Genomic DNA, 23030 nt, shown 5'->3' on the forward strand with positions numbered 1-23030 from the left:
GAAGAAACAGGACAGTCGCGTCCGTGCCAAGGAGAAGGCGTAGACTTCCTTCAAACATTTCCTCCACCATCTCCGCTTTCGTGCCTCAAAGTTTTGTGATTTTTTTGTTCCGAGAAGAGTTTTACTTTAAAGAACATACTAATAATTAAAAAACAATCTCTGCCTGATCGCTTTTTGCCTTTGCTTTAACACACCGAAGAGTCCTGCTCTGCGAATCTTCTCGCATCTGAACTTTTTTGGCGACATGGACTGGGGAACACAACTCTGGGTAAGTTGACAGCTGGCTCAGAAGAAGCGGAGGAGCCTTCTGGGATAAGTCCTTAAAGGACAGCGTTCCGCCTTTTCACTGTTTCTTTAAGTGCGGTGCCCTCTTAATTGTTTTCGTCGACACTCACTGTAGCACACGGTTGTTTTTCAGTAGCTGGCCTTGGCTAAGTAAGACAACAACAGGAGACTATCTGTAAAGCCTGCAGCGACAGGATTTCGCAACTCCTGCTGCATACCTTATCATAAGCAGAGGGGAAAGGAGAGGTTTATTACTCTTTTCTGGTGCACTTTTGTGTACACACAGTGAGCTTAGGGTGTGCTCCACCACACACACTGTTTGTTTTATCCTCTTCTTTCATATAAGCTCAAACCTGAAATTTTCCTTTGTGACAGGAAGTGTCCTGGCTGCAGATACAAACAGTGCAATGTTTAGGAAAGTATAACCTCCTTGCTCTTGCCCGTGTCTCAGTTGTGAATCATCAGCACAGTCAGCTTCCTCATCAGTCACGGCACACCGACACCAGCGCCTTCAGTTGGATGACAGGGCTTTTAAGGGACTGTGGCTACAAGCCACAAGATCTAAGGCACTGACTGATAAAGATCTCTCTCAGCGTTTAGCTCTAAAGATCAGAAATCCTCTTCCCCAAAATCCTAAAGCAAAGTTCTGTCCTGCCGGGTGTCACAGATCGACAGGAAATCCTCCCATCTGGAAAGCTCCAGATAAAGATCGTTCACCATCTCTGCTTCTTGAACAGTTCATTGATGATCAGAGTAGTTCCTAGTTAATCAGATGAGTGAAGGTGGCTGCACGTGCCTTTGACTACACATTGTTGTATTTTAGGTCAAAGAAAATGAAAACATTTGGGCACAGCGATCTGAAATGATTGCACAGATAGAGTTAGACTTAGTGAGGCTGATGGCCTGGATCTAATGTGTGTTTGTTCCAAAAGAGTTGAAAGTCATTCAACTGCATTCAATTGCTTGCAGTGGGTTTGGCTGCATACCATAAACTTGGGTGCTTCATTGATACTGGAGCAAGAGTTAGAGGCCTAGACCTGAAACGATGAGAAAAGCGTTATTTAGTTATTAGTTTAGTGAGTAAATGTCTTGTAGACAAAAGCATGATGTGACATTTTAGAATTCTTTCCAAAATCAGAAGATATTTGGTTCGTCATGGAACATAGAAACAGGTATGATTCTCACGTTTGAGGATTTGAAACCATAGCTTTTTGCATTAAAATTGAGAGAAGTGGTACTGAAATATGAAATTCAGCCTGCACAGTGCAGTGGTTAGCACTGCTGACTCATAGCAAGAAGTGTCCTGAGCCTTTCTGGGTGGAGTTTGCATGCTCTCCCTGTAGCAGTATGCTTTCTCCCCAGCTTCCTCCCACAGTCCAAAGACATGCTGGTGATTCTAAATTGGCTCTTGGTGTGAATGTGAGCATCCGTAGATATCTGTCTCTGTGTGTTATCTCTGCAGTACAAAACTGGGGTCTTTTCCATGGTGTACCTCACCTCTTGCCCTATGATAGCTTGGAGAGGCTGAAGCCCTCTCCCTGATTTGGATAAACAAAAGAAGATAGATGGATTGATCTAGTTTTAGGTTAACATGCTCTCTCTCTGTTTGTGTAAACTGAATATCTTGGGGATGAGGAGAGACAAACCCTGGAAACATGTCATGCATTTCTTTTTCAGCCGATTTAATAGTGCTGTTTTAATTCTGGAAGAACCTTCAGCTGTTCCGGCTTCTTTGTTGTGCATCGTCACCATCTCATCAAATTAAATCATAAAAGATTTATTGGGCCTGATTTTAGACACATGCCCTCTAAAATACGCTCAGACATATTAAGTGTCTTTGGTGAGCGTTCGACTCTGTGCTTGATGTCAAAATAAAGTCCTGTGGGTTTAGACAATATTTTGTTGCACGGCATAGCTTTGTAATGACCGACTTACTGGCTGCTTAGTTAAAACCACCACCAGTTCTTATTTAATATGACGCAGTCCAGAAGGTGTTGAATCACAGCCGAGCCGAGTCAATCGCATGTTGTTCAAAAAAGAAAAAAATCTTGCAATTTGTAACAAGAACGCATGATGTAAGCTTTGTTTAAGCTTCGTGCTGTGTGCAGAAGGTTCAGCATTTCTATTGTCCTATCAAAGATTTTGATTATTTAAAGCAGGAGTTATCCCATTAATAGAAATGAAACATCTCAGGTCATGTGGATTTAAACTCTTGCTTGAGGACATGCAGCTCTGTCACATTGAAAACCATCTACTTTGCAATCAGGATGATTGTGTGTACGTGTATGTGCGTTTTGCTTTTTGCCAGTTCAGTTGGAAGAAATCTGCCTGATCACATGATGACACTAAAACAAGCTAGCTGTGGAAAATAGTGGAAATCTTTGGAAACTGACTCATTCATTTAGGTCATTTTGATAACAAATATTGTACATGTTTGCCCAGAACAGGTAATCAAACTTAAAGAATGATGTTGCTGTGGACTGGTCTCTCTTTGTTGACCTGCCTGCATCCTGCTGATATGTAATTCAGGGACCTAGATATAAATCAGCTACATCACTGCTTCCTCCATTGTGCCCACTTTCTCCTTTATCTTGATCCCGGGGTTGTGTTGGCATGTAAAGCAATGGTGGTTGTATAAGAAATATTAATTGTATGTTGTGCATTTCTGGAAATTACTGCATGTTTATTGATGTAACACCTATTTTGCATACAGAGCAGTGGAGTACAGTGTTTTAAGACACCACTCATTTCTTTATATTCTACTATGAAAGTTGCAAATGGGTGCAGTGATTTATTAATGTGCAAACATGAAAGGAAATACAGTATATAAAGCAAAAGCAGAGTTTGTACAATTCTAACAAGCTTGAAAGTCAATATGTGGTATGTGGAACGCCTGAATGGATACACACAAGTATGAAGGTGTAGTAGAGAAGGTATTGCAGGCAGCATTCTTGTCATTTCTTTCAGCAGTTTTCAGGAATAGTTCTCCAGGCTTCTTAAAGGACTTTCAAAGCTGTTCTTTGGATTTTGGCTCTCTCTTGTTCTGCTCTCTGTCAGGATGATCCCACACTGCTGGTTGAGGTCTCTGGGGAGGCCAATCCATCACTGATAGTGTTTCATTGTGTGTTTTCTCTACCTGATATGATTTTAGTGCCTTGGCCGTGTGTTTGAGATTTGACAAATTAAGCATTTGGCAATAAGATGCTTTCCAGATGGTATTGCATGGTCAATCAAAATCTCACTATACTTTTTTGTGTTCATAATTCCATCACTTTTGGAGTTTTGGAAGATGCCCAACACCACTGGCTGAAATGCAGCCCCGAACCATGACATGTTTGACCAATTTTACACCTGTCAAAGTAGGTTATCTTTCAACTAACGAAATGGGAACAAATTCGTTGCAAAGCAAAGTCTAAGTTTTAAATGGTTTCTTTGGTTGAGTTGCCTGTTATACAGTGGGGCAAAAAAGTATTTAGTCAGCCACCGATTGTGCAAGTTCCCCCACTTAAAATGATGACAGAGGTCAGTAATTTGCACCAGAGGTACACTTCAACTGTGAGAGACAGAATGTGAAAAAAAAATCCATGAATTCACATGGTAGGATTTGTAAAGAATTTATTCGTAAATCAGGGTGGAAAATAAGTATTTGGTCAATAACAAAAATACAACTCAATACTTTGTAACATAACCTTTGTTGGCAATAACAGAGGTCAAACGTTTACTATAGGTCTTTACCAGGTTTGCACACACAGTAGCTGGTATTTTGGCCCATTCCTCCATGCAGATCTTCTCAAGAGCAGTGATGTTTTGGGGCTGTCGCCGAGCAACACGGACTTTCAACTCCCGCCACAGATTTTCTATGGGGTTGAGGTCTGGAGACTGGCTAGGGCACTCCAGGACTTTCAAATGCTTCTTACGGAGCCACTCCTTTGTTGCCCGGGCGGTGTGTTTTGGATCATTGTCATGTTGGAAGACCCAGCCTCGTTTCATCTTCAAAGTTCTCACTGATGGAAGGAGGTTTTGGCTCAAAATCTCACGATACTTGGCCCCATTCATTCTGTCCTTAACACGGATCAGTCGTCCTGTCCCCTTGGCAGAAAAACAGCCCCATAGCATGATGTTTCCACCCCCATGCTTCACAGTAGGTATGGTGTTCTTGGGATGCAACTCAGTATTCTTCTTCCTCCAAACACGACGAGTTGAGTTTATACCAAAAAGTTCTACTTTGGTTTCATCTGACCACATGACATTCTCCCAATCCTCTGCTGTATCATCCATGTGCTCTCTGGCAAACTTCAGACGGGCCTGGACATGCACTGGCTTCAGCAGCGGAACACGTCTGGCACTGCGGGATTTGATTCCCTGCCGTTGTAGTGTGTTACTGATGGTGACCTTTGTTACTTTGGTCCCAGCTCTCTGCAGGTCATTCACCAGGTCCCCCCGTGTGGTTCTGGGATCTTTGCTCACCGTTCTCATGATCATTTTGACCCCACGGGATGAGATCTTGCGTGGAGCCCCAGATCGAGGGAGATTATCAGTGGTCTTGTATGTCTTCCATTTTCTGATGATTGCTCCCACAGTTGATTTTTTAACACCAAGCTGCTTGCCTATTGTAGATTCACTCTTCCCAGTCTGGTGCAGGTCTACAATTCTTTTCCTGGTGTCCTTCGAAAGCTCTTTGGTCTTGGCCATGGCGGAGTTTGGAGTCTGACTGGTTGAGGCTGTGGACAGGTGTCTTTTATACAGATGATGAGGTCAAACAGGTGCCATTCATACAGGTAACGAGTGGGGGACAGAAAAGCTTCTTACAGAAGACGTTACAGGTCTGTGAGAGCCAGGGATTTTCCTTGTTTGAGGTGACCAAATACTTATTTTCCACCCTGATTTACGAATAAATTCTTTACAAATCCTACCATGTGAATTCATGGATTTTTTTTTCACATTCTGTCTCTCACAGTTCAAGTGTACCTCTGGTGCAAATTACTGACCTCTGTCATCATTTTAAGTGGGGGAACTTGCACAATCGGTGGCTGACTAAATACTTTTTTGCCCCACTGTATGTAAACACAGCACTGGTTCATCATTTGAGTTAGGGGCCTTTTTTTTTTTTTATCTTTGAATGATTTACAGAACAGTATTTAAGTGGCTCAACAAACGAAAAAGATTCCTCTGCAAATGCTCAGTTACATTGACTGCACTAAAAACTAGTGAAAAATGAGTCAGTGTCCAAAGAAAAACTTTAAAAGACCTTTAGAAAGCCTGGGGAGCTATTGTTCAACACTACCTTAGAAAAATTAGGGGGAAATCCGGGTCCTTTCAGCAAAATATAAAGAAATAAAGGGTGGCTCAAAAACATTTAGACAATACTGTACTGTAAGATCATAAACTCATTTCACATTTAACTGTGCATTATGTTTTCCAGTAAATACACAGAATCTCACACTGCATATCTTTAAAGGGTGATTTCTATAAGTTATGCTTTAAGTGACAGATTTCCACTTTGGCAAAATTGACATCCACCAAGCTTTCAGTTTTTTCTTTAATTCCTGGCTGTCCATATTCTAAATTTACATTTACCGTAATTTGTAAAAAAAAAATAACAACAAAAACAATTCTAAAAGAGCCTCTTTGAAAACCTTTGACTCCAATATGTCAATTAAGATCAACATGTATCTAATATTTCAGTGACAGTGTATTCAGTTTTCTGAAAATGGGTATAAATGAGATAATTAGCTTCATTATTTAACATGGAATTCACATTTAGAACCTGTATGATAAAAAGTAAGTAATAGAATTCATAGTAATGTGTAGTAAACCTGCCTGGAACTCGTCTTTCAACACGAGTCGTACAACCCATTTGAGTAAATTACCACTCTGACAAAAGCTATTAATAACTTAGAAACAAGTAGTTATTACAGTAAATCTTGTTGGGTGGCTTTTATGATTAGATGAGGTAAAAATCTGACACCAGATCAGCTGCAGTCAGGAAGCATGGCTGCTGCTGGCAGTACTGTGAGGGCAGGACCAGTCAGACTGGTTCCAGGGTTTAGATAGGCCCCTGGGACCGTCAGTCACAGGGCGGAGGTTCACGCTGAGCTAATCATTATCTCATTCTTGAATGCTCTTTGTCTTACAATCAGTTTCCTTTTGTCACACAAGTATGCACATGTATTCCAGTAAAAGTGAGGTAGTGCAATAGAAGTGGGAAATGCACGCATTAATCTGTGTCAAGAACTCGTCACACACTCTTTAATCTCTTGCATCGAAACCTGCATTAAGTCTGATCTGATTTCCACGGTCATTTTACTTCCTGGCATAAACTATGTTGCTTTATCATACTTTCCTATTTTCTTATCCCGTTCGCCTCCTTCATGTCCTCTCATATCAAACTGTGTTACTGTGTGATCTCCATTTAGATTCCCCATCCTCTGAGGACTCTGTATCTGTGTCTCTGGTCCCAGAAGGCCCTCCAGCACCAACGCATGCACTTAACCACACACACACACACACCACAACAAAGAAAAAAATGGAGCCCTCCTTTGTGTTTCACAAGAGACACAACAAGGGACCCACCCGTGGGGCTTTATTACGTGTCCCAGACTCTCATGTTTCCATGTAATCAGATTGTTTTCTCCTCCGAGAGGCTTCTCACTGTATGTCATTAAACAGTGTAAATAAAAGCCAGCAGGGCTCCCTTACCGGTCCAACAGGTTTTTGTGGGTGTGTGTTTTGATTTGCACAGATGTGTCTAAAGCGAGGGAGGAATGCTGACAGGAGAGTACTGTTGGAGCGCTTTTATTCTCTACTACACCTTCATACTTGTGTGTATCCGTGTGCAGTGAGAGTTATTCTGAGGCCTCCATTTTCTATTTGTGGCAGATCGACAGCCTGATTAAATGAGTTGCGAAAGGCAATTTAATTAAAGCTTAAACGATTAGCTGAGCCACAGGAAATTAATCAGTGTTTGTCTTAATAATGGATCAATTTATGTTGTTTTAATTATTTTTTTAATGCAAAATGGCACAAGTGAATGTTTTCTGCTTATTGTTTTATGAAGGAAATAATTTTGTTGTTTTAAAAATTTTAATGGGCAAAAAATGAGTTACATGAAGGCATGTTGGACTGTGGGAACTTGCAGCCCAACTTACATTAGGAAAAGACCTAATATTAGCTTGATAGAAGAAGAAAAATTAAGAAGAACAATCAATAATGAGAATATTAAGTTAACTGCAACCCTAAATTAAATGCAGAATATGCGCCTTGTGAAATACATCCTAGGTTGATCAATGAGTCTCATTTTGTGAACTAATTGTGTAAGTCAAGAAAAAATATTCTCCAACGTCTGCGCTGTGAGAACTTTTGCTTTCTTTTGTGATTGCAAACTGTGTATTCTGGGCTTTTGTGACCTTGTGTCAGACAAAAGAAACAATTTCATAACATCTGTTATGGCTTCGGAAAATTCTCGTGGGCATTCAAAAGTATTTCCTGACATTTCCAAGACCAAGTCGTCTCACTGAGAAAATATTCAGCAGCCAATGATAAAAACAATAATTTTTTGCCGCCCTGCATCACACGGCGCTGTGGATGTTTGCTTTATCAGAGTGGCTGTTGGTGAAAAACTCTTTTAAGTCCTGTTTCATAGTTTGCTGAAGCTGTGTTTTTGCTTGTGCATGGTGAGCTTACAGAGTTTTAAAAGGCAATCTGACCTACTGATATGCTATGGCATTTGTATAGTTAGGGAAGTAACAGGATGAGGAAGGAAGGACAATTTCAATGGAAGGAGAAGTTTCCATTGAAATTGTCCAGAAACCAAAGGGGATATTTTGATATAAAACATGTTTCTCTGTGCTGTTCTTCTTTCAGGATCAGTATGATGTCATCGACAAGCATACACAGTCGGGCCTTGACCTGCTGGACCGCTACATCAAATTTGTGAAGGAGCGGTCGGAGATAGAACAAAATTACGCCAAGCAGCTCAGGTGTGGTCCTTCTGAATGGTTATTAATTTTTATATGAAATGGGATCTTGAATTTTTTTGTGTGTGCTCTTACCCTATGCATGCTAGTCAAGTGGATGTTTTTACACTTTTCCAACAGGAATCTCACAAAGAAATATGCCAAACGAGGAAACAGGGAAGACCAAGACTGCAAGTGAGAAAACAAAAACTTGTTTCCAGCTCCAGCTTGAGTTGCATTGTTACATTTCTCCATTGCAGCTCTTATCTTTTATTTGTATATAACATTTTCTTGGCTTTTGAGGTTTTTCTGATATAACCTTTAACTATATACTTTAATGACTGCAGTTAAGTTGCAAATGGTGCAAAGTTTTTACAGAAATGACTGAAGGTTGTATGTAAGAGAATGCTGTGATCATGTGGGCTAACATTTTCAAGTTTCACGTTTAGCATCTTTTTTTCTTCTTTGCATTCACACATTCGGATAAAAAGCTTGAGCTAGTGGAGTAGCATGGCACATAATTACATGTGATATTAAAAATTGTGCTAACTGTGGTTTGGAGGCTTAAAAGATTTTGAACAGATGGTCCAAAACTATGCTAATCAGTAGATAGCTATAGCTTGGTAGCATGGTAGTTAGCTTGAAGTAATAAAGGCTGCATGTCAAACATAGAGAATATGCAAACCATATACGAAACTATATCATTCTGAGTCTGAAAAACAAAGCAAGTGAAGAAGTGCCTTATACCTGAAACTATGATGTCCATTATAACCTCAACTTATTAGCATGTAGCGCACCTCAGTTTCTCAGTCAGATGTGCTGCTCGCCACGTCTGGTTTAAAAACACATAGACGGCAATGCAAAAACACTCCAACAGTACTTCAGTAACCAGTATGTGACATGTGATGCTATGATCACTATGTCCATTTTTTAAATAGTTTGTTTATTACATTTTTTTTTACAACTGCTGTTCAGAGTAGGGTTTGTTTTGTTTTTTTACCAAATAGTATGTTAAATCTTGACCTTTGGAGCCAACACTTTGTCCCTTTGCCATCTTCTCACAGGTTCAGCAACCATGCTTCATTCCAGGAGATCCTCAACGAGCTAAACGATTTCGCCGGGCAACGTGAGCTCGTTGCTGAAAACTTGATAACTGGCATCTGTGTTGATCTCTTGAAGAGGCTTCAGGATTTTAAACAAGAACGGAAAACGGTGAGAGAAGGAGGAAGCGAATGTGAGAGGGAGATAGGGAGGGAGGGGGAGAAAAAGAAAGGAAGAACTGACGGGAAAGTTTGGCAGGTTAAAGACTGATTTGCACACTTTGCCGTCATCCTCTTGAACCGCCTGACATTTATTGCATCCTCTTCCTTCCTCAGCACCTGGCTGATGTCAAGAAGGCCCAGCAGAATTTAGAGAGCAGCTTTAAGCACCTAGAAAATGTGAGTCTTGTGTTGTTCGCGGTTTTAGTTTGTTACTGAGCAGATCACTCAAGTGGTACCTCAAGATAAAGATATTCTTGGTAGTAATTCTTATTCTACAGCAATACAGCAATTACAGCAATATCTCAATGACATCATTGGAGTTTACGTTATTATGATTTTTGCTGTCATACTGTTAATAATTTATTGGTAACTCTTCAGGTGACAGATTACCCAAGGGGCAGTAAAATATGGCCATGACTTTACTCTCTTTATTATCTCAAGTGGAACTCAGTTCTTTCATTTTTAAATTGTTGATACTACTAGGGCTGAAATTATTAAAAATAAAGTTCGTGTTTAAGTTTAATATGTGTGTGTTTATACCTACAGACGAAGAAGCGCTATGCCAAGGAGTGGGCGGAGGCGGAAAAAGCCTCACAACAAGCAGAGAAAGCGGAGAGCGAGCTCTCTGCCACCAGAGTCGATGTCGAAAAAGTAAACACACACATGCACGCGCTAGCTTTACTTGAGCAGTGTTTCGTTTTTTTAGTTTGTTTTTACCACTTTGGGATTTTGTGATATTTTCCCTCCATGAACTTTTACTTTCTGTCTCCCACTCACCTCCTTGTGTATCCTCGCATCACCTCCCTGCATCTATTCTTTGCATTTTGTTTTGTCTCTCTTCATTTCTTTTTCTTGCTGAACCCTTTTATCCTCCCATCTCTTGTTTCTGTCGTTCCATCTGCCCTTCACTCTGAAAGGCCAAGCAGCATGCCCATGCTCGCACTCACACGGCAGAGGAGTGCAGGAACGACTACGCAGCAGAACTCCAGAAATACAACAAGGAACAGAACAACCACTATTACACCGACATACCGCAGCTCCTCAATGTAAGGCAAACTTATTCATAAAAACACTGTGATGATGTAGCACAAGTGGACAAAGCTAATATGACATATGTCAATATAAACAAAACAATTCAGTGAGTTCATACATCTATGAGTGGCCATTGTAGAAATGCAGCGAGTCTTATTGTGAAAGGAGGCCCTTTAATTTGTGCTGTGAACAGAAATTGCAAGGCATGGATGAACGGAGGATCCGGAGCCTTGCAGATGGCTACTGCAAGTTTTCAGATATCGAGAAGAAGGTGCTGCCCATCATCTCGAAGTGTCTAGAAGGAATTTCTGCTGCTGGGACAAAAGTTAATGAGAAACAGGCAAGTGTGAAATGTTTGTCATATTTTTTTTCTGTCAGGTTTAGAGTCATCTCCACAAAAACACAACTTTAAGCAAAACTTTCGTGGAGATGTCACTGTTAACATTTTCCTGCAGAGTTTATGGGCTCAGTCACTTGTTTTGGGTCATTTTGATTAAAAAATTAAACAGTTTTATTAATTTTTCTCATACTGTATTCCAAAATACAGGATTATCTGTGGTATGAAACTGCATCGATGTTGGTTAGTGGCCAATCGCTAGCCATTAGCCACTGAGTGTGTTTGGGGTCATGACTTTAAGGTTGCACCCATCTTTTATACTGTCTGACTGTCACACAGATAACGGCTAATTATTAAGCTACAGAATTTCTCTAACGTCTGGAAAATCCAGATCTGTCATGTAAAACATAAAGTGGAAAAAAAAAACTTTCCGGCTACAAATTGGAGATGATATATATATGTATACATTTATACAGAAATTCACCCCTTTTTCTTTTTACAGAGGGGTAAAAATATACTTAAATGCATTTACTTCTGACCAGCGTATGAAGACAGCATCTGGTGCAAGGAATGGTGGTTTTTGACTTTGATGTTGCTTTTTAGCTGTAAAATTTGTAAAATAAAATAAATAATTAAAGATTAAACGCCTCTAATTGCTGCACTTAAAAATCCAGTGTCAGTGCCAACCCTTTTAAGGTCTCCGTTTGTTGCTTTGATGTGACTGAGTCTATTTTTTTGTTTTGTTCTCTGGAGGACTCTATTTTGGTCATCGAGCAGCACAAATCTGGTTTCGAGCCACCTGCAGATGTGGAGTTTGAAGACTACTCACAGGGCATTAAATCGGCAACCTCAGAGTCCAGCCTCAACCCGCCAAAAGTGCGCGGCCTGATCTGGCCGTTCAGCAAGAAACACAAGGTGAACTTGTACCGTAGGTGGAGACAGTGCAGCAAAGTCATTCACGCAGTCTCCTCTTCTGCATGTAAAAACCTGAAAATCCTTTCTAATCTGGGCTAAGATGATCCCGACATTAACTTAGTTGGTTTTGTTAGTCTTTCCTAAAATAGCACATGCTTTTACATTATTTTGAAATGAAGACACAGAGTGAAAACAACAACCAGTGTTGGTTTCATGATTGGGCATGCTAATCAACTTACAAAGACACTCTTTTTCTTTTGCCTTGAGTTATTTAAATATGGAGCTTGAAATTACAAATCTCATCAGGATATAACATAAACCTTGTAAGTATTATAGAGAGAATTTTAACCTGACAGGCAGTTTGTTTTTGTGTTGCAAGTCTCTGAAATTGTGGTGAAAGACCCTTTTTTTTCTCTACAGACCTTTTATACTGTAATACAGAAAGCACATGGCCCATTTCCTTTCAGTGTCCCATTAAGCCACTGCATGGAACAAAAGCAGGACCTCCCTTAAGTGGAATGCAGCCATCATTAAGGCATCTGTGTTTTCCCTGCTGTGACGTGTCAAGTTATGAAAAAGGTCTATTATCCAGCAGACTGCAGGAAGAGCTTGATTCTGTATTTTCTTTTCATCAGCAGATCCCATTCAAAGTCCATTTACAATACAGTGTTAGTCAGTGTCTCAACACTTTTACAGAGTTAATCTCCAAACTCTAGAAACAGAAAACCTGCAGGTGCTCGATGCAGTGTGGGACTCTGGCTCCTGTCAACCTTATCGAGAATTGCAAATACGGTCCTGTCACAGTCTTATGACAGCATTTTCAAACTAACACACACACACGCATACATCAGACTCGGCTCACATTCCACTCATGTCGTACCCCACTACCCCGTTGCCTAGGGGGCCGATTCTGATTCCAGGCTGCTGCACAGACATGCCCCAAACATATTTCTCACTGTCCCTCTTTACACACATTATTTCAAGCTGTGCACCTCTTTCACCCGCTCTCTCCCCTTTCTTCTTTTCTCATTACCATTGTTATTTTATCCCTCCTATTCTCCGCTCCTCCAACTTGTCTTGTTCTGTTCTCCATCTTCCCCTCCTTCTTTATTCCACCCCAACCCTCAGCCTCTCTGTCAAACTCAGGATTTCCACCTTAAAGACATTAAACAAATGTTGCTTGGTGAGTGACGCCCCTGTCTTGGTTCACGTCTGACCTCCATCCCCTCGCTTGCTGTCGTGTTCACGCCCTTGTTTTGCTGTCCTAATCTGTTTCATGTACACAAGCTTTTGTTGATATTGTATCTGTGCGTTCCATGCCATGTGTTTGTTGTGTACCTGCCTCATAGTCTTTGTTTCTTTCTGTCTAGATAATGCAAGCTCAAAAGCAAATGGTAACAATTGTGATCATTACATAGAGGGTATACCGGGTAGAACTTGATCTGGTGCTGGATTCTTTTCAAGGGGAAGTGATATATATAAGGAGTAACTCCACACTAATTAATGCTGCACTGACCTTTGTGGGTAGAAAGCACAGACGCCCTTGCTGTCACGTTATCCCAGTAGCCATTCAGTAGAAAATGTCCCCTATAGACCACCACAATAATAAAAGAGACAGAGAACTGTTAAGAGGACATAATCAATTGCCAAGAAGTTTCGTTTTTACTATTTTGATCGCTCATCACAGCTGAGGGGCATATCTGTTTGCGTTTGACAGCTTCTGTTCGTGACTGACCCCCACTTTCTTGCGCTTAGCTACAGTTCAGTTGGCTTTCAGTACCTTTGACCCCTACAAAGCAAGGAGTTTACTTCCTGCTTGACTTTAGATTCCTGACACGGGGAGGCATCTGCTCCAAGTCATGTCATTCAGGAAATACATGTCACCGGATAGCTGGTTGATGTTGTACTTCCTCCAACTCTTCCAGTCACTGCTTGCAGGGGGATTCTGCAACACATTACACTGCTCAAATAACTAAGGAACGCTTTGAAAATACATCAGATCTCAATGGGAACTATTTCCTCCAATCATATATGTATATAAACTACAGTTAGGTCCATAAGTATTTGTGCAGTGACGAAATTGTTGTCATTTTGCTTGATACATCGCAGCTGAGGATTTAAATTAAAAAAAAAAAAAAATCAAGATGTGATTGAAATGCAGACTTAATTAATCCCCTACTTTAACAAAAGTATGGCATTAAGTGTCAAATTACGGACATTTCTTTTTTCCCAAAGCTCAAAAGCAATTGTTGAGTGACAAGCAGCCACAGGAGGGCAGTTTCCTCTTTATCTTATGATTTAAAAAATAAATTGAGTTGATCACAAACATTGAACTTGTGTTAAGTTGTTTACTGGAGCTCTCAGTTCAAAACCAAAAGAGATGTGATGAAACATCATTAGGTTTATTTTGTTTTTTCAGCCTATCAGAGAGACCAGAAAGAAATCACTGACAAACCTATCAGCACATAAAGGCCTGAAAGACCACAGAAGGCCACTGAAATGGATGATTAAACAATTTTTTTAATGGGTAAGAATAACTTCTCAATATCTAACCAAGTCACGAACATTCAGAATCCCAGGTGTCCTCAAATGTGTTAGATATGCTTCAGAGTAGCCTTATCTAAGTCAAGAACAAGAGACGCCTTCGTGAATAAAATACGGGGCGTTTACAACATAGCGCAAACTACTAGTTACATTCAAGAACAGAAAGGCAAGATTTAACTTAAAAATCTTTAGACAGATAAAACCAAGGTTAACGGAGAGAAACCGCTCATGATCTGAAGCATACACATAATCTGTCAAACATGTTGGAGGCAGTGTTATGGTATGGGCATGCAAGGCTGCCAGCGGAACTGGGTAACTAGTGTTTATTGATGTTGTGCCTGCCGACAGAAGCAGCAGCATGAATTCTGAAGTATACAGAGCCATACTCTCTGCTCAGATTCAGCAGGTTCACTGAGCAAATAGCTAATAACCAACAACACACTGCAAAAGCAAACCAAGAATTTTTCAAGACAAAGAAATTGGATATTTCTAAATACACAAGTCAGGTACATGATCTCAAAGCAACAGAGAACGCATTTGAGTTACGGAAGACAAAACTGAACGCACAGAGACCCACAAACAAACAGCAACTGAGTGTGGCTGCACTAAAGAGCATCTCAAGGGAGGAAACAGGGTTTCAGACTCCAGGCAATCATTGACTGCAAATATAAGGAACTATATGGAAAAACACTATATGACTATAATTTCTAAACATCTAAAAGAATACTTTTGCTAAACCCCTTTGAATTAAAGCTGAAAGCCTGCACTTCAATCACATCTTGATTGTTTGATTGTAAAATCCACAGTGGTGGCGTGCAGAGGCAAAATTACAAATGTTGTCATTGTCCAGATGCTTGGAACGGCCGTACCGCTTTATAATTGCGTGAGCATGTAGCCTGTTTGAAGAAGAGAAGAAAGGTGCTGTTAGCAGAATAGAAATGTGTCTTTTGAATCCTTTGGTAGCTCCAGGCAGTATCCAGGTACAGAGAGGGCGAGACAGAGCGAGTGCAGCTTTCATTTATCACTGACCGTGGGAACGGAAGCTTCGCTTTCGTCAAGGCCTCGCTTTGCGGGGTCATTTTCAAACAACACCAGTTCCCCGCGCTCCTAAAGCCACATGTCATTTAATTTACGCTGTTATAAAGATGTTCTTATTATATAATTAGTAAGCACACTTGTTTTAAAATGAAAGCACAAGTAAGGAAGTGATTGCCACAATAAAGAGCTCTGTAAAGGTCAGGGCTGCATTGTGGGAGTTGGGCTGGTAGTGAAGCTTGTTTCTGGGCTCCCGTCACATCAGTTCAATAAAATATTTCTCAGTTTTATTAGACTTTCTCTGATGGGGGAATGGCTGTTTTATTGCCAATATTGTAAATGTATTCATGTGTCATTTTCTTCCACCCAGCGCTGACGGATGCAAATTTGAACAGCTCATGTCATAATTTTATATAAACCACAACATGCTGTGTAACCTGCAGATACCAGTCGTCTTCTACACCTGCTGCTGCATTTCTAGATGCTTCACCCTAAATGAGATTTAGCTTTTGTAGGCGATTCTCCAAGAGCAGCAGCTCGCTGCGTTTACTGTCCATTTACTGTTTCTGGACATGGAAAGTTTTGAAACACAGTCGCTGTTATCAGCATTAGTACTGGTGGCACCAGCGTGGGTTATGCTAGATAAGAGATCTGCAAGGAAATAAGTGATATCGCATTACACCTGTAATCACAGTGGGGTGTGGTGTGTGGAAAAAGGCCTAGTGGGCAGTGCACGCAGGGTTCTCAGTGTGGTTGCAGTTACTCTTTAATTCCCCCGATCAAATGCTGTTATCTCATGGGAAAATCGGCTGTTTTTGTTTTTTTTCTGTTGAGGACATCCTCTGAATTTTCTCTCTCTGTGATGACATACAGATATGTAACATTTAAGTTGAAACATTCAAGTAAATTCAGATCAATTTAATTTAAAGATTTATTTTACATACTATTTACAGTATATGTATATTATAGCTTGACCATCCAATCCAGGAAAAAGCTTAATAAAAAGTTACAAAATATGACATTTTAACCTGGAAGTTCACTTCACAAATATATTAAAAACAACAGTGAAGACAACCAAAGTGGTTTTTATTAACTATAATGTATAACGAGTGCACATAAAGCAGTAAAGACCCAACATCGATTGTTGCTGCTCCAGCTGTTTCCAAAAATAGATTAGACTAGACTAGAGTCCAAAGTCCAGATTAACATTTGTTTAATGTTAAACGCTTGTGCATGTAGGCACAAGGAGCTCCTTACCTGCTAACTGCTCTCCTTCATTAGAGGTTTATATTCAGCAGTGCCATTCTCATTATTCTTACTTAAGACATGGTGACATTAAATTAAGCAGTCATTGCGGCAAACACTGGTTACTTTTTAGTAGTTTAAAACATATTTCTTTTAAACTGGTGTGCCAATATTATTATTATTATTGCCTTACTGTAGAATCAGTAGTGTTGGCACTACTTTACCTTCCAGTGTAGCTTAACACGACACCTGCTACCTTCACAGAAGTCCTTGCTCTTTGTGTAAAACACTTTTTGGTTTGTAAACTAAGAACCAAAACCAGCAAGAAAGTCCCAGTATCATAAATCATACAGGGTCATATTTTTCCCAATTAGGCATATTCCTAAAAACATATAATATAAAACAGTATTCTGTAGTTTGCATTCGTGGCTATGTCGTATTTTACTTGTTTGCTGTGCCTCTTCGTTATATCGTCTTTTAAAATGTACTATGTGTAATGAATTGAATCTTTTCCGCTACTTAAATGCGCACTTGTATACCATCACAGGAGAGAGAGTCAGCCTTGTTGGTTCTGTCTGTAAATTGTTCATCCAGTATAAACTGTAAATGCATTATTACAGAGCTGAGATTTGCTGGGTTTTTACTATAAATGTCTCTCTCTCGTTTCTGTTTCCTTGACTAACAAGCTGCATTTGCTGCATTAACCTGTGTGTGTGTGAAGATGTCTGTCTAGAGGTGGGAAAGATGAAAACAGCCGGTGGTCAGAATTCATATGATTGTTGTATACGTGATGCTCAGGAGATTTAACTGTTTGCGTGTGCGTTTCCGTTGTTGTTGGTGTCGTGTGTGTTTGTGTAGCAAACTCCTGCAGAAGATTACTCTCACCTTCCTCCGGAGCAGAGGAAGAAGAGGCTGCAGACGAAGATTGACGATATCCACAAAGATCTGCAGAAGGCACAGGACCAAAGGTGAAAGCGTCGGCAACAGTATGACAGACGTCTCTGAGAAATGCTTTTGACTGTGACAGACAGCCGAGCCGAGTGCGAGCTCCTTTGTGCATGAACTAACTTTGAAATGAAACGCGGCTGCCCGGGGCTATATCTCCCACACATGCTCCTTGTTTAAACCAAAGCAGCAGCAAATATATAAGAGAGATAGAAATGCAAAGTCATAATTTCATATCTTAAATAATAGTGTACTTCTAACTTTGTGGAAGCTTAAAAAGGTTATTTTCTGTTTGAACATAATAGTACCTAGAGCTCATGTCAGCTCCATTAATACAGCGGTCCCCAACCTTTTTTGCACCACGGACCGGTTTATGCCCGACAATATTTTCATGGACCGGCCTTTAAGGTGTCGAGGATAAATACAACAAAATAAAACTAGTACCGGTACCGAAAAAAAGAAAATTTATTCATAACACACGTGAAAAGACCCAGGAAAACCGAGTAAATGATAAAAATGATAACAAAATAACGCTGAAAACCAATAAAAACCCTGAAAACTATACATTTCACACCTGAGCCTCAACTCTCGCGGCCCGGTACCAAACGACTCACGGACCGGTACCGGTCCGAGGCCCGGGGGTTGGGGACCGCTGCATTAATAGATAACAAAATAACTTCACCAAGCCCTGACCCCGACCCCATTCAACAGCTTTGCAGTGATTTAAAACAGCAGCTCAACAAGTCTTCTCAAAACGACTTCATTAAACATCACATTCCCCAAACATTAACACCTCTCTCTTCTTGTTTCATCACTTTTTTCAGTGAAGCCCTGGAGAAGATGAAGGGTGTGTACGAGCAGAATCCACAGATGGGAGACCCCTCCAGTCTGGAACCTCGGATCCTGGAAATGACCCAGGACATGGGCCGCCTGAAGGGAGAGCTCGCCAAATACGAGGTTATCGCGCTCAGACATATGCACACGCAAGCTAATACTGTACTGTATTTTGGGGCAATTTTCATAAACATTTCAAATCTTCATGTTCTTGACAGACGTGGCTCTCCGAAGCTCTGGGAGGAGAGGAATCTCCATTTCCTGTCAACAACAACACAGAGTATGGGTAAGTTTAAAGGAAACGTATGAGGAGACTTTCAGTTTGCTTAGCTTAGCTTAGCTTGATGTAAATAGCACAGTACTTAAGAAATGTATTAGACCACCTGTCATAAAAAGAGAAGAAACTGTCCAAAACTTGTTTAAAACTGAAATCACATATTTATGCTTATAGAAAATCATAATTTTCTAGTTCGGTGATCAGATTTGTGACAAAAAAGTTGGGCTGGACCACTGAAGATGTTCACATTTTAAACTTGGCTGTGGTGGTCTGACATTTATGTGACTTTTTTCCCCTCTCAAAAAACCAAGGCACCTCCTTAGGAGCTATTGCTTGATGTCATTTTAAAAAGTCACATGGCCATCACATGGCAGTTGTCTGAATCAGGGGTGCCTTGTGTCCTGAGTCAACTGACTGCTGGCTGTAGCTTGATGTCTGCCTTTTAGATAGACACTGATACCTTAGCGTGTGAACATTTAAAATGAAACAGAATGAGTAAATTCCATATCTTTTTTTTTTTCCATCCGAGGACGAGCATGTCCAGCAGGGTAACACATGATCCTGATGCGAACATCTACGCAGAGTTCGATGAAGAGTTTGATGAAATAGAAAGTCCTATTGGCCAGTGCACGGCTCTGTACAACTTTGAAGGTGAATTTTATGACTGACATTAAACTTGTTAATAAATAGGTCTCCATTTAGCCTTTTATGCATCTCTTACTTGGGTGTTTATGTGCAGGCAACAGCGAGGGCACCGTTTCCATTAAAGAGGGAGAGCTATTGAGCATAATGGAAGAGGATAAAGGCGACGGATGGATGAGAGTCCTTAGAGCCAGTGGAGACGAGGGCTATATACCTTCATCCTATGTCAAACTCGCATCCTAACTTCCATCACAGAGCTTGTGCTGGAAGTTAACAGCCAAAGGTGAACACAAAGTCATTCCAGATAATTGGAGCTGCTCTCTACATCTTTTATCTCAGCTAGCGATGTGTATGGAGAGATGAAAGTGAGTGATTATAAAGCTTGTTATCGAGGCTGATCGCAATATCATACACTCCATTTCTGCTCGCCGTGGCAGACGTTGCCTCTAAACGCAGACGGACGAAACTTTGACTTTTCTAGATCTCAGCTCTTTTAAAACAAAAAACCCCAAAACTTTTGAATGTATGCCTGAACATTTTGTCACGTGTGAAGTGACCACTCCTGTAACATACTTTGATATGTTTATGGCAATGTTTGTATCCATCCACTTGACTTTCCCACTAATGATTTGAATTAACCTGCTGAACCTTTTCTTGTTTTAACACCAACTAGTTACCCAATTCCTTCATGTGAGAGGATAATGTGAGGGTTTTTTATTATTATTATTGTTATTATTATTATTTAGAAATGTGATGTTTAATACTACTACTCAGTAGGGAGTGCACAATGACCCTCCCAGTAGACGGTGAGAGGAAAGGATAGGTTCACGTGTGTTTATGGTCTGTTTGGAACAGAACTCGGGCCCTCCGTGTGAAGATTAGTCATTTTTCTCCATGGCTTCACCAACCGGTTATTCAAACACTTTCACTTTGTTGCGGACTGCTCCTGACCTGATTCAGACATGCCGCGACAATGATGGAGACAGTCACGCTATGGAAGTGTAACTATACTTTTGAACATTTAGATCTCGCCGCAATTGTCATGCAGAGCACAGCATCTCTGTCTGCACGGTGCCTCTCAGAGACTTGTAGCTTGCCCGTCACACGCAGGCCCTGAAAGCGAGTGAGATTTCTGTTCTAGATTAGAAATGGGGAAACTGCAGAGGTCTGTCTTAATCTTATTGGAAATTAATAACTGACTTGGCGAGATAACGATAGCACAATGGTTGTTGCTGTCTGGGGCATTTTCTGGTGAGTCAAGCAACTCACAAAGAGCCTGTGCACGGTCTAATCCGGCGCACGCTCCTCGGTTAACCTGTGGCATGCGTTCAGGCTCGTGTCGCGTAAAAAGCGATGTTACACTTTCCAGCATAGTGACGTTTACAGAAAAGTGGCCACGAAGCTGTCAGAATAAAGGAAGGTGGCTGAAAGGGGGCTTATGCAGGCTCTGAGTACTGTGAAGACAGACTTTTTAAACAATGTGAACCTATCCTTTGTCTTCACACCAGACATTGTAGTTTCTCTGTGACAGAGGGTTGGAAGGGAACTTGCTTTGCGGTGCTTTTTGTGAATTAAAGGTTTGTCCAAAGCGAAAGGAAAAGTGCTGGCGATGAAAGATCAAAGTTGTGAAAAAAAATGCAGAGTTTATTAATTTTTGGTCCCTGTGAATTGCTTGTGTTTGAGGGTGCAGCTTCACTGGCTTTATCATATCTGTTAATACAAATGTGGTCTACAGGCAGTTTTTGGCGGTGGTCGGACTCACGCTGGAAGGGTTACAGCTCTCATGGTCAGCTGTTTGCTTTCTGTTTCTCATATTCTCAAATGGTTTAAACTGCATGTTTCCTGAATGTTTGCCTGGTCAGATTGTCTAAAATGAGGTCCTTTAAAAAACAAAAAAACAAAACTCTTTTCTTTTCTTTTTTTCTTTAAACTTGAAATGCCGATGGCCCGTTCAGCCAATATTCTGAAGAATCACGGCATCGGTGGAAAGGAAATGAGTTTTATGATTCACTTCCTCACTGGACTCCCTCCCAACAGCAATCAAATATTTCTAAAATCAAATCTGAAATGTTTAAAGATGAGCCACATAAGGTTTACTCACGTCTTCTCCAGCACTCTGACCCGCACAAGTAAATGTTTTCTCAACATTCAAAAGGAATCATTGTCATTTTTTAAAAGAAAATGTTTGTATTTACTTGTATCATAAAAAAGGAAAATCATTTTGTCTCGTTTTATTGCAGTGTTACTCATAAGAAACAAAGTGACAAAGGAAAACTTTTATTTATGCTATCGAAACACCGAAGTGAAAAATAGAGTATCCAGTGAGGCTTCTTTAAACAATGATTTTAAAAAAAGGATCAGAAATGTACATTTTGTAAACACATTCCAGTTTTTGGAAAAGCAATTTTGAATCTGTCGCAGGCCTATTTCACAATAAAGGTATGCGCACATATTCCTGTTTAAAAAAAAAATTAAAGAAAAAGAAAGTTGTTAAGCTGTTGTTTGACGAGCTCGACATACAGTCTTTTCTCAGCAAGTACTTTTTCCTCTTTCTGTTTTATCTTCCAGTGTCTCTTCCTTTACCTCCACAGCACACAGAGGCTCGGCTAAAACTTTTTCTCGTTTTCCTCAAGTGAAGAAAGTGCCGATTTCGCTCTCTGTTCAGAGAAACGGAGGGCTGAGGCTCAGGTTAAAGGTTCGGGTTGTCTTTAGATTCCAGTTTTTTTGAGAGGACACAAAGAACCTTATCAAACTTCTCGTATCGCTCCTTCCTCTCTGCTCTTGCGCCCAGCTGACCCCAGAACAGCCGCAGGGCGAACTCTGTGCGGAAAGCCTCGAGCAGTTCGGGGATTGGCTCCCAGCCTCCTGTTGGAACAGTGCGTTGGACACTTAATCAGATACAAGTTTCACAATGTACACAGTTTTTGAGCATAATACTTTTTAATTTTCCACTTCCTGTCTCAGCCAGTGTTTATTTTATATTACAATGGGCTCGGTGCAAAAACTACTCAGATGAACCAATTATCTGTAGCCTGTGGGAGCAATCCACTTCATTTCCATATTTCACAAAACACTCTCTCGACTTACTTAATAAAGCTGAAGGAAATTGATGCACCGTGAATATTCTGCTCACCATATCACCAGCTTGCCAGTTTTGGCTTCAACATTTTCTCGACTTGAATTTCAGCTCAGTAACACAGCTGCCTCAAGGCATCTTGACACAAGCTGTATTTGCCTCAAACGTTTTACTGAATATCATTTCCCCCCTCATTTGGACTCACGTGCACTGACATTTTTGTTTCCTTAATAACACTAATGATAATGTTGTACTGTATTGTGTGGATGAACGTGCATACCTGAGAGCAGAGCGTGTGCGTGCTCCTGATAATCATGGGCATGCAACGCAGCGCCGCGAGCAGATTGGAGGACATCATAGAGTAGCTGACAGCCTCTTTCACTGTCCTCTACTGGGTCCTCACCCTCCATTAGCATCAGCAGTGGAACCAGATGTGGCAAGGCTATGGGGCCCTGGACCACAGAGCCTGCAAACAAAAGCACTGCACCCATTAACCTCACAGGGGTCATGCAAAGATTTTACACATCAGTGTTTGCTCACACATTTCAGGGAATACTGCACCAACTGCATATTTATAAGAGCTTAACATATATAATTAAAGCCTGACTGATGTATCAGCCAATATTAGATATTTGCCAATATTTGG

The 23030-nt window shown here is 40.6% G+C and overlaps 2 protein-coding genes across 6 annotated transcripts in view; one reads left to right on the top strand and one right to left on the bottom strand.

Moving 5' to 3' along the window:
• trip10b (thyroid hormone receptor interactor 10b) lies at positions 1–21527 on the top strand. 2 transcript variants are annotated; one of them, XM_035913683.2, is made up of 15 exons: positions 1–268; positions 8149–8264; positions 8382–8435; positions 9305–9452; positions 9617–9679; positions 10049–10153; positions 10420–10548; positions 10728–10874; positions 11625–11786; positions 13157–13180; positions 17469–17578; positions 18380–18512; positions 18608–18675; positions 19196–19317; positions 19406–21527. In XM_035913683.2, exons 1-15 carry the CDS (start codon positions 245–247, stop codon positions 19549–19551), a joined length of 1551 nt encoding a protein of 516 aa, XP_035769576.2. In that variant the 5' UTR covers positions 1–244; the 3' UTR covers positions 19552–21527. The 2 variants fall into 2 exon arrangements, with proteins under 2 accessions (XP_035769576.2, XP_006804384.2); XM_006804321.3 differs by lacking the exon at positions 13157–13180.
• sh2d3a (SH2 domain containing 3A) overlaps positions 21525–23030 on the bottom strand; it is a 17658-nt gene continuing 16152 nt past the window's right edge. For 3 of the 4 annotated variants that reach the window (XM_035913681.2, XM_087841611.1, XM_035913682.2), the window contains 2 exons: positions 22665–22865; positions 21525–22173 (listed from right to left, as the gene is read on the bottom strand). In XM_035913681.2, the coding sequence (XP_035769574.2) occupies positions 21998–22173; positions 22665–22865 (377 nt within the window). In that variant the 3' untranslated portion in view covers positions 21525–21997. The remainder of the gene's footprint in view (positions 22174–22664; positions 22866–23030) is intronic. The other variant, XM_006804320.3, reaches the window with a different exon arrangement.

Source organism: Neolamprologus brichardi, chromosome 6 (genome assembly GCF_056152115.1).
Source record: "Neolamprologus brichardi isolate AB-2024 chromosome 6, ASM5615211v1, whole genome shotgun sequence".
NCBI lineage: Eukaryota > Metazoa > Chordata > Actinopteri > Cichliformes > Cichlidae > Neolamprologus > Neolamprologus brichardi.

Bases quoted from the DNA above. Each gene is read 5' to 3' on its own strand.
- trip10b (XM_035913683.2), top strand. From the start codon at position 245: ATGGACTGGGGAACACAACTCTGG. The intron at 10,549-10,727 runs GTAAGGCAAACT...TGCTGTGAACAG, and splicing joins ACATACCGCAGCTCCTCAAT to AAATTGCAAGGCATGGATGA. The intron at 18,513-18,607 runs GTTATCGCGCTC...TGTTCTTGACAG, and splicing joins GAGAGCTCGCCAAATACGAG to ACGTGGCTCTCCGAAGCTCT.